This window comes from Schistocerca serialis, chromosome 10 (assembly GCF_023864345.2).
Source record: "Schistocerca serialis cubense isolate TAMUIC-IGC-003099 chromosome 10, iqSchSeri2.2, whole genome shotgun sequence".
In the NCBI taxonomy this organism is placed as follows: Eukaryota; Metazoa; Arthropoda; class Insecta; order Orthoptera; family Acrididae; genus Schistocerca; species Schistocerca serialis.
Genome location: NC_064647.1, coordinates 231,486,453 through 231,498,445, shown reverse-complemented (window position 1 = coordinate 231,498,445; position 11,993 = coordinate 231,486,453). Strand labels below are relative to the sequence as shown.

General features: G+C 39.3%; 1 protein-coding gene across 1 annotated transcript in view; it reads right to left on the bottom strand.

Annotated features, from left to right (window-relative positions):
- LOC126424746 (tetratricopeptide repeat protein 27) overlaps positions 1 to 11,993 on the bottom strand; it is a 141,309-nt gene continuing 129,316 nt past the window's right edge. The window contains exons 15-16 of the mRNA XM_050087466.1: positions 3,937 to 4,034; positions 1 to 351 (exon numbers count right to left, since the gene is read on the bottom strand). Coding sequence (XP_049943423.1) covers positions 220 to 351; positions 3,937 to 4,034 — 230 coding nt within the window. The 3' untranslated portion in view covers positions 1 to 219. The remainder of the gene's footprint in view (positions 352 to 3,936; positions 4,035 to 11,993) is intronic.

Genomic DNA, 11,993 nt, shown 5'->3' with positions numbered 1-11,993 from the left:
TTACAATTCCATGTCTTTATTAGTATGTACAAAGTATACTATCTTGATACCAGTGACACATCCAGACTCATTTACTCCACTGTATGTCAGTGTTAATACAGTCAATGCAATGCCACTGTCACGCAGTCCCAAGATGAATGGAAAGCTGCTCTGGCTGGCTTGAGCACATTCGCATTATTGTTCAGTATAGCACAGTGAAGTGAGAGATCTCAGGAAAGCTCACTGTTGCTCCGATTGGCCACGCAGTTGTGCCATCTCCGATTCGATGCTTTCCAACTTCACCTCCAGAGTTGACACCAAATCCTTCAGTTCCTCTGACAGGGTGCCTGATGCCAGATCAGTCTGTTCTTGCTACATGGAAAACAACAAATTAGTAACGAACAAAAGCAAAAAACACACACACAGTACATGGATGATGATGATTACTATTATTATTATTATTATTATTATTACTACTACTACTAGTAAATAATTCGATCTCCAGGTTGGAACATCAACCACATACGGAAAATGCTACTTAAGAGTGCTACTTACCGTGAAGATGACACGTTAAGTTGCAGACAGGCACATTTGAAAGACACTAAAACATTAGCTTTCGGCCACAGCCTTCATCAGAAAAGGAAACGCACACGCACACGAGCAAGCACACCCCACACATACGACCGCCTTCTCTGGGAGTGCAGGTCGTGAATGAATGAATGAATATGTGAATGTGTGTTTCCTTTTCTGACAAGGCTAGGGACCAAAATCTAATGCGTCGGTGTCCTTTGCTGTTCCTGCCTGCAACTTAATGTGTTGTTGTTTAAGTATTTTTCATACGAAAGGAACCTGCATTTGGGCATTAACTTCACTGATAGCAATGCAGGCCCCTAAACAAGTTGCACAATATTGCAAAAAGTCTCTGAATACCCTCTTTGCAATCTTGAGCTACCTATAGACAGCAACAGGTTTGAGTGCTCAGATTTCCGAAGACCTAGTTACTCTAGAGGTCTCTCTCCACTAACAAGTAACTCCTGCAAGTACTTGCTCGGGTGTTTCCACTTGTGTCCCTTTGTGACTCACTCACAGAAGTTTACCATGACATGACATGACATGACATGACACGTCACGGTTGACGCAATGTTACTATTAAAGACAATTGTGATGTAAAACAAGAATTTAATAAAAGAAGAAATGTTTGTAAAGACATCTGGTGTATTTATTTTAAGTTTTTGTGGAATTGGAGGACTCCAATCTGATTTAAACTTGCACACAAGACTGAGAAAGTTTTTATACATCACTTGCCTACTGTACAATCGAGTATTTGAAAACAGAACACAAAAATGCATCAAGCTAACTCATCAATATATTACCTATTTGTTACTCTTCAATTTCCACAAACAGTATTTATTTCAAATATAATGTGTTCATGTTTACACTAACACGAAACACGAGATTAAATTTAAAGAAATCTGTTTTGTCTTGTACTTCTCCTATTGGTGAAACAATGTGATCTGTAAATTCATTTCACACATCCAGACTGTGGCCAGTTACTATGCAAAATGTGTGCAAACTTCAGAAAAAAAACCTGGCAAGCAACTGCATTAATATGAAAGAAACTGTTTCCACCAACTTTTGGAAGCTACCTCTGGAAGTTTACAGAACTTGGTGACTGACTTGTTAGGGGGTGTTTCCACCACAAAGAACTTATAGAAGCTACTTCTATAAGTAACTTGCAAAACTTAACTTGCTAGTGGACATGCACCTGAAGAACAATGAATATCCCGATTCATTACTTTAGCAACAACAATCAGATTCCAACTGTAACAAACACTGAGAACCTCCAGTACCTGTGAGATCTTTCTCTTCAGGAGAGAAAGAAAAAAACTGCCAAAAACGCAGCCCTCTCCCTAAACAGGACTATTATTATGTGACAAATGTTTGGAAATACTCGAATTAAAAAAAGAATGACTAATAGCTCGAACAAAATTATTTTTTTGATCTTTTTGATAAGCAGCTTAGGTTAAATAATCATATGACGCAGGACACAGATACAGGTAAGTGACAAAATTACCATCAATCTGCTTCCAGTGACTAATTTCAAAAGTATAAGACACTGACAATGACTGAGAAAGAAATGAGTATAAAGGTAATGTCACAAATTGCTACATAAATACAGAGTGTATAAAAAACAATCATCCAATTTTTTAAAAAATCTTAACTATTATGTTACTTGAGATATGTGCATGAACAGTTTACTGTTGGGAAAAGCAAACACTCGAGTTTAAAAATGGTTCCCACTAGGTAGCAGCAGTGTGCACCCACTTCACTTCTAGTAAAAATTGTGACGGGACAACAGAAAGCATTTTGTGTTCTACGTTTTGCGCAGTGTGGGTCAGTAATAACTGTTCAGCGTGACTTTCGTACTGGGTACGGTGTGGATCCTCCTCCAGCACAGAGCATTAGACAATGGCACGAACAATTCCGAGAAACACGTCGTTTGTGTAAAGACAAAGTGCCGGGCCGTCCCCAAGTGTCTGACACAGATATAGAATGCATCCGACGTAGTTTCACGAGTAGTCCGCAGAAATCTGCTTGCCGTGCAGCTCGACAGCTCAACGTGCCCTGACGTCCGCCTGGCATGTGTTGCATCTATGTTTACATGCGAAACCATACAAAATTCAGCTACTGCAAGCTCTTCAGGAAGGTGACAGACAACATGTGGAGTTCTGTAATTTCATTCTTGACAAGATGTAGGATGACAGTTTTCTCTCACACTTAGTGTTTAGTGACAAGGCAACATTCCATTTAAATGGAAAGGTGAACCATCATAATGTGAGAATATGGGGCACAGAACAACCACAAAAAAATTTAATGTATGTTGTGCAGTTTTACAGGAATAGGTATACGGTCCATTTTTCTTTACCAAGAACACTGTCACAGGAAGCATGTATCTCGACTTGCTTGAGAATTTTCTTTTCCTACAGTTGGAGACTGATTTGAACGACTTCATTCACCAACAGGATGGGGTACCACCACACTGGCATCTGGATGTGTGGGAAATTTAAATCAAACAATTACCAAATGACGGATTGGTCACACTGGACCAAATGATTCAGCCTTACATTAGTGACCTTCAAGGTCACTGGACCTGACTGTATGCAAGTATTTCTTGTGTGTGTGTGTGTGTGTGTGTGTGTGTGTGTGTGTGTGTGTGTGTGTGTGAAGGGGGGAGAGGGGGGGTTACCAACAACAATGAATGAACTGAGACATCGCATAACAGCAGCTATGGAATCTGTAACTCAAAGACATGCTGCAGTGTGGGAACAATTAGAATACCACACTGTCATATGCCATGCATCTCAAGGGGGCCATAATGAACACCTATGAAAAGGTAAAAATAAGTTTTTGAGTTTCCTGTTCATCAAGAAACAAAATTCACTGTATATGTTTATTAGTTTCAGAAATATAGACATGCCCAATCGTATGATTCTTTTTGATATATCCTGTATGCTGATTACACTCTCTTAACAATGAAAAGGTGCAAATTCTTGCTGCTCATTGTAACTGGTCTACTGTATTACCATTTGAATAATTTTCTATGTTTATTCTACACATGTATACATAATAGTATTCAGTCACTTACAAAGATGGACGGTTTGAGAATGGATGCATGTCCAAAAGTAGTCACCATCAATAAAGAAAACTTCCTAATGCAATTTATAAAGGTATTCCATTACTTCTTTCACAAATAATTAGGTTGTTCAATGACTACCTAATGAAAAATGCTATATTTTTCAAGATGTTAATTAAAACTTTATGATTAAGGACCATCTATTTTCTGTTCCTTCACACCTCTGTTTCTTTCTCTCTTTTTCTGTTATATGCACTTTTTACATGCATACTACTTTGACAGTACTGCACACAAACAATGGAGAAAACAAAGTCACATCTTACCTTAACCTTTGCGAGGACACTTTTAAGCGATAATCTTCCTGAGGACAGCATCTGGAGGCCCTGGTTTGTCGGAAACTTCTGGAAGCACTGGAGGTAGGCTGAACAGGAAACAGTAACAGAAAGTGAGAGGATGCGGAAATACAAAGAAAACTTTTACACAAAACACTAACAAGGGTAACTTACAGACCGCCCTGCCATCTTTCAGTGAAGACATTCAAACAGGTCAGGTCAGACAGGGACAAAGCACACAGCATAGGTGGCGATCCGAGCAAGGCAGCTTCCCTAACCGGCAGCACAGCTGAGCTGACCCGGCAGCACCAGCAGTCCCTGCCTCTCCCACTCCCTCTCTCACGTACGCCCCACACAAAAAAATACCCTTGATTCCTCATCTCTCGTAAGTACAAAACATATGTAATATTTTAACAAATTCACCGGTTGCCGAGTGTGCAGTGTAATAGGATGGAGTCGAATTTCTGGGTTCAAACCTTGCTAGTAGTATACATTTACTTTAAATGGAAATTGTTAATTATCAAATACTAAATAACATTTTTTTATTTTTAATTAACAGTTGTGTGAAGAAAAAAATTAAAATTTGCTTCAGAAATGTCCTCCTGCTATATGAAAAATACCTCAATAATACTGTTAAATATCTAAATAAAAAAACATTTGATTTTCTGTTTGATGTTCCACATTTGTATATTAAATGTAAATTTATTACGCTTGCGTTTCCATGCAAACGGTAACTAACTCTCGAGTGGGTGCACTTATGTACAAATGCAGCAACCACAAATAACAACGTGTTGTACCATTCCATTATTGTTCTACAATTGTGTGCCTGGTTCTATTCCTTCAACTAACACGGTGATAGGCCTTTTTGTTATACGTCCAAGTGAGCAGCAGTAATATAAAACAAACAGCGAGCCAGGTGAGAAAAAAAATTCACGACCCGTTCACGAAAAATGACAGACTGCCAGCTAGCAGCACATACTCCTAATGAGGTAGTTGCCTACAAGATAATTAGCAATGGTGTGTGTGTGTGTGTGTGTGTGTGTGTGTGTGTGTGTGTGTGTGTGTGTTAAGCATGGATCCGAGGTGCTTTTTAATACCCTGAGTGGGTCATTACTATATGGTAACACTTGTACACACCAATGGAGTGATACAATGGAAGTTTATTTTTTTGTTGTTGTTGTTTAATTAAACTAAGATTAAACTGTGAATTTGCCTGTAGACGTTAACATAAAGGCAGCTAGCCTTTACATGTGTATAAATTACATTGCATGCCCATTCATGTTATGAAAATTGGGTTAAAAAAGATGTTATTTTTATTAAAAACTGTTTAAATATTTGTTAGTTAGTATTTCCATTTCTTTTTATGAAGAAGAAGAAGAAGAAGAAGAAGAAAGAATGCTACAAGTGAGATTTGAACCAGATACTTTAAGATCACAATCTTATAATGCTAAATACTCAGCTATTGACAAATCTGTTAATGAAACAAAAAATGTTTTGTGGTTAACTAAGTTCAGAGGTGTGTTGTGCTGCTTCAGTAAACTGCTGTCTGGATGCTGAGCTTCAGATATTATAAGTACGAAGAAAATCGGAGAAGAGAGCACTGTGTGAGGCTTCCTTGTATGTCACACGTAATAAACAGAACGATAGGTTACTGAGCAGAAACTGGTTGAGCATGTGCACAACACTTGCCTCACTCCCAGGTATATCAGCTGCTTCTGAGAATCAGCAGAGCCAGCATGTGGCACATCCACAGAGCCACACTGAGAGACCACGTCAACAATAATCAGGCATTTTTCGTTGGGGGGGGGGGGGGGGGGGGGGGTCGAACTAAAAATTTCTGCTGCAGAACTGAAGAACTGAGCTCTCAATTCATCATATATACGATTTTCTTTCTCTGCGCACACACAGAGTCCAGACACACAAGTTCATTTGAGCCATGGTCCAAACCTTTTATCCCATATATATCTTCAAAAACTGCCATTTGGCAATTTCTCCAAAATGCTATTAACTGCAAAGGGCTCAGAATTTGATGACACAGATATTCAAGCGCTTTTTTTTTTAACCACAACGTATGAGGACAATGTTAAAATATATTTGACTGGCAATGAAACAGTGTTTTACATAAAAAAGAACATATTTTTAATTCTAGTCTGCTGTTACGGCATTGAACTCTGTCCAATATCTTTTTCCCCATAACATGACGTGTATAATTCTGTAAGGTCTGCCTAACACTCTCGTGTACTGCTGTCAAAGTTTTCATTTCTCGGTCACTCTTCTCTTTTTTTTTACGTGTGCAAACAGATGGGGGTGCCTAGCTGCGTGAATGTGGTGGATGTTTCAACAATTCATGGGTTTTTCCACAGCCGGAGAATATTTGTATGTTCACACATCTCCTGAGAGAAGGGAGAAGACCCCCCCCCCCCCCCCCCAACACACACACACACCAATGAAGGAAAACAACACCTGGGTGATTTTTTTTGATCATTTTAAATCTGACTGATGAACAGATTATCTTCACATGTAGTGGTTGAATATTAGTTTGTCTAAAAGGGTGTGCATTTTACAGCACTAGACCTAATGACCAACTCGCCATCAGCTTGAAAACAGTCACTACAATATATATAGTGATACAAAAGACTCTTTTTAATTGTCTCAGCAGTGGTCACAGGTGTACTGAGTGATTTTTCCTCCTACTCCTCTTCTGGTCAAGCCTAATTTAATATGAAACTTCCTGGCAGATTAAAACTGTGTGCCGGACTGAGACTCGAACTCGGGACCTTTGCCTTTCGCGTGCAAGTGCTCTACCAACTGAGCTACCCAAGCCCGAGTCACGCCCCGTCCTCACAGCTTTACTTCCGCCAGTACCTCGTCTCCTACCTTCCAAACTTAACAGAAGCTCTCCTGCGAACCTTGCAGAACTAGCACTCCTGAAAGAAAGGATATTGCAGAGACATGGCTTAGCCACAGCCTAGGGGATGTTTCCAGAATGAGATTTTCACTCTGCAGCGGAGTGTGCGCTGATATGAAACTTCCTGGCAGATTAATGCCGGACCAAGACTCGAACTTGGGACCTTTGCCTTTCGCGGGCAAGTGCTCAAGTGGTCGAGCACTTGCCCGCGAAAGGCAAAGGTCCCAAGTTCGAGTCTCGGTCCAGCACACAGTTTTAATCTGCCAGGAAGTTTCATATCAGCACACACTCCGCTGCAGAGTGAAAATCTCATTCTCATTTAATATATTTTTCCACCCAGCTGGCATGTAGAAGACTTCCATATTAACCAATAAAAAGAACACTGTTTACATCACAAGAAACACTGGCCATAGTATTTCCAGCAAATGAAGTGGGACTTTGCCTATTTTTGTGCAGTGTCACAGGTGTTTTCATTTACAGAATGTTGTGGTAAATTCACATTTCATCCACAGAAACAATCATAGTATGAAATCAGTTGGATTATTCTGAAAATGGTCCAAATGATTATTTTCGGAACTGCTTTCAGTCAGTATCCAGTAGCGTTGCACCCATTTTAAAGAAATCTATCTAACAGTTAAATTTTTTTTTTTTTCACACAGTTGTTTTGGCATATCTGTGGTGTCAGTTATTTAACATACCTTTGATAGCTGATTACCTAACTGTGTTGTTACGCAGCTTATTATTTTACACCAGTTGAGTAACCGGCATTGCCCGGATACGTATTTATTTAAATTCCAGTAGTCCATCTCCTCTTCTGCCCCCCCCCCCCTTCCCTCCCCCTTTTCCCGTCATCTGTGTCATACAATGATACAAATAAGTGAACACTGTCTGCAAAATCTATTGTGATACAGTTAGTAGTAAAGAACTGAAACATTAAAATGTCTTGCTTGATGCGAAAATAAACAGCAAAAATGCAGTAAGCAATAAACTTTTTTCCTAATTATGTGAAAGGTGTCAGCAAGAAAACGTTTTGTTAAGTTTTGAAATTATGTGTTAAGTTTGTTGCAAGTCATTAAGTCCTCTAGTTCTCAAATACTGGACCAATAAAATCTGGGTATTTGTGCATCGTGGCCTACACTTCTTTTGCACTCCCACCCCTTTGATGGGTATGGTTCTTACACCCACAGCAATTCTTTCCAGACAGGTGTCATATTGAAATCGGCCCCGTGCTTTTGGAGATGTGGAATGAAGACACATATGTACATAGGCCTACATTTTTATAATACGTATGAATATCTTTTTTTCTGTAAACAAATTTTGGTGAAATGAAATCTGTGCTGACATTAGCAGTGAAAACCTCACAGAAATATGTCTCATAGTTTTGGACAGTAATGTGTTCAAAGATAGACAGACAATGATTTTACAGTTTTGTTGCCAGTATAGATAAGCCCTGCAAACAGAAGAAGCAGAACTTTCTATTGACAAATGTATGCATAAACATAAAAAAAGCTCTCAACACCACCATCTGTGTGCAAGACAGAGAAATTTTGCCACTCCCCCCTCCGTGTTAGAAGTGAAATTATCTGAAAGACCCAAATTCTCCTCCAATACACATGACATATTCTGATTCTAATAACTCAATAGCTCACTTCCTGTACAGCTTAATACATCCCCCCACCCCCAACCCCCCAACAGCACGAATGTTCTTTATTTATTCATTTTGTAAATAATTACTATTAAAAACAGTCTTGATCACAATTTATTTTATAAGGTGACCGGTTTCAACCACTGCTGTGGTCATCTTCAGACCATTGAGTGGAAACCCCTTTCTGTTGGAGAATTCTCCAACAGAAAGGGGTTTCCACTCAATGGTCTGAAGATGACCACAGCAGTGGTCGAAACCGGTCACCTTATAAAATAAATTGTGATCAAGACTGTTTTTAATAGTAATTATTTACAATTTTATTGATCACTGCTGTTCCCATAATGCATTCAAAAGTTATTCATTTTGATCGGCTGTTGTACACTTCATTTAACAACCATAAAATGTTTGACAAATGATAAACTACAACACTGTTTATAGAATGCATATACTTTTTCTTCCGTATACCCATAGACAGCAAATAATCAAGAACATAAAGAACGTCAACAAAGATACATACAAAGAAAATGAGGTATGCCAATTTTCTTTAAACAAATTCAAAGTGAAATGGTCCTTATGGATGTGGAATAAGTCAAAACATCTTAAACATATTTTCATTTAATAAGTAATAACAACCTTTCAAAAAATACATTAATGTACAATGTACGAAGTCACATATATTTCTTAGGCTATTGTAGCTATGCATCATCACACAGAAAATCAGTTTACAATGCTTATTTACACTGGTCATATTACTGCACTGCAGATTTGCAGGTCAGATTTTATGTAACTCATGTTATTTGATATCATTCATAACATAAGTACCCACGAGTCAGTTCTACTATGAAATTCATCAATGGAGGAAGAGATGGCCACGAACAATATACATTACGCTACTCTTAAACTGAACTTTATTACTAGTTAAACTTTTAAGGCTGCTGTCACATTACTGAAAATGTGTGTTCCTCAAGAATGGACACCTTTCTGGACCAAAGTAATTTAAATCTTTGTGAAGATTATTTCTAGTACTGATTCCATGAACTAAGCTATTGGTTTGAAAAAGAGAGACATTATTTATGACAAATTTAAGTAATTGGTTAGTATCCCCAGTTCCCGAGTTCACGCCACAAATAGTTCATGTTGTAAATAGAACTATGTGAAGTTAGCATATGGAGTTTGAAAATTTAGCATTTATATTTTTCAGTGTGTTTATGCATTCAAATCTCTCTCTCTCTCTCTCTCTCTCTCTCTCTCTCTCTCTCTCTCACACACACACACACACACACACACACACACACACCATAAAGATTAAGAGCATGGGCTTAAGGACAATTCACTGGAGGCCAGTGCAGAAATATTGAGCCATGCTGCCTCTATAGCCGTCCATAATTGCAAAAACGTAGCCGTTGCAGGATTTTGTGCCTGGGTAGCCAAATCATTCCCTAAAATTATGCAGAATGTTCTTCAAACCCGTTGGCCAATGACATGGCACACTGTTGTTTGGAAACATGAAGCCCACGAATGGCTGCAAATGGTCTCCGAGTAGCTGAATGTAACCTTTTCAAGTCAGTGATCGGTTCAGCCTATTCCGTGTAAACACAGCCCACACCATTACGTAGTCACCACCAGCCGGCACAGGGTCTCGTCGACAACTCGCGTCCACGGCTCAGAGGTACCTGTGCCTCACTCGAACATAACAGTCACCTCTTACCGACTGAAATTTGGACTCATCTGACCGGGCAATCATCTTAAGCTCATCTAGGGTCCGATCGATACAGTCATCGGCCCGAGAGAGGCACTGCAGGTGACGGTGTGCTGTTAGGAAAGGCACTTGCATCACTTATCTGCTGGCACCAAATTTCGCTGCACTGTCTCGATACAACTGTTCGCTGTATTTCCCACATAGATTTCTCTGGTTATTTCACACAGTGCTGCTCGTCTGTCAGCACCGGCAATTCTACACAAACGCTCCACTGCCGCTGCTCTCGGTTGTTACGAGAATGCCTGCAGCCACTGTGTTGTCCGAGGTGAGAGGTAATGCCTGAAATTTGGTATCTCAGCAGACTCTTGATACTGTGGATCTCAGATATGAATTGCTTAACAACTTTCGAAATGGAATGTCCCACGTGCCTAGCTCAAACTGCCATTCCACACTAGTAGTCTGTTGACTCCTGTCGCACAGCCGTAGTCAAGCTGCTAACCTTTTCACACGAGTCACCCGAGTGCAAATGACAGCTCTGCCAATGCACTGCCCTTTATACCTTGTGTATAGGATACAACTGTCATCTGTACATGTGCACATCACTATCCCACAACTCGTCACCTCAGCGTGTACCCACGTAGCGTCGGAGTAACCAATTTTTACACTTTCGAAACATTTCACATTTATTACATGTGCAAATTTCATGTAGCTCTAGTTACGTTTTTTGACTTGCAACCTAACTTGGCTCAACGAGTTAGCCGACAAATGATCTCGTATGACATTCTGAAATCAAAGTATGCTAGCTTTTTTACGTGCATGTCACCTCTGTCGGACATCATCTGCCCTGCATTTTTTTTTTTAACTTGGCTCGATCAGTTAGCCAAAAAATGATCTTTTATAACATTATGAAATGAAAGTATGCTAGCTTTTTTGTGTCTACGTCACCATTGCCTGACAACATCCACCCTGCAAATAAAGATTTCTTTAGGTGCTTTAGCAGTTCTGTTGTATGCTCCTTCCATTTGAATTTGTTGTCCAATTGTAATTGCAAGACTTTAATACTGTCCATCACTTCTATCCACTTGTCATCATATTTTAGGAGTATACCGGAGGGAAACCTCTCACGGGTTTTGAACTGAATATAGTGTGCTTTTCCAAAGTTTAAGACTAGATACGCAGTATCTCGACAGTTTATTCATCATCACTGCACTCAATTATCTCGTTATTGTCTTTTTCACTTTAACACCACAAATATTTGAAGGATGAAGCAACCTCTCTGAACAGGTTTAGTTTCCCAACAAGTATTTGTACACGCTCGTGCAGTTCGTGTGTGTGAAATTTTATTGGACACACACAACACCTCGTTTTAAGGTGTATCTATTCCTGTCTTTGGTCCACCCTGTCGTTACAAGAGAAAAGACACATTCTAGGCTCTGAGAAAAAAAAATGTGGGTTTTGAATAAAGGAAATCATTTGTTGCTATAATTAACCATAAATAAATGAGACAGTAAATACTTTTGACCAAAAAATTTAGCTTTCATTTGGTAAGTTTATTCTTGTGTCATTGGCAACAGCAGGTCAACTTCCTACAACAGAAGGCCGCCTCAGTCATCCAGTGAGCAGGAAGTCTACACATATCGACCGGTACTTAAACACCGATAGCTTTCACCACCCTGTATACTAAAAAAGTGTTCTGAACATGTCAGTACACAGGACAAAGATTATATCCGACGATGGCCATATAGAGTCTGAATTTCAGCATTTGAAGCGCACTTTCTGAGAAAATTGTTACAACA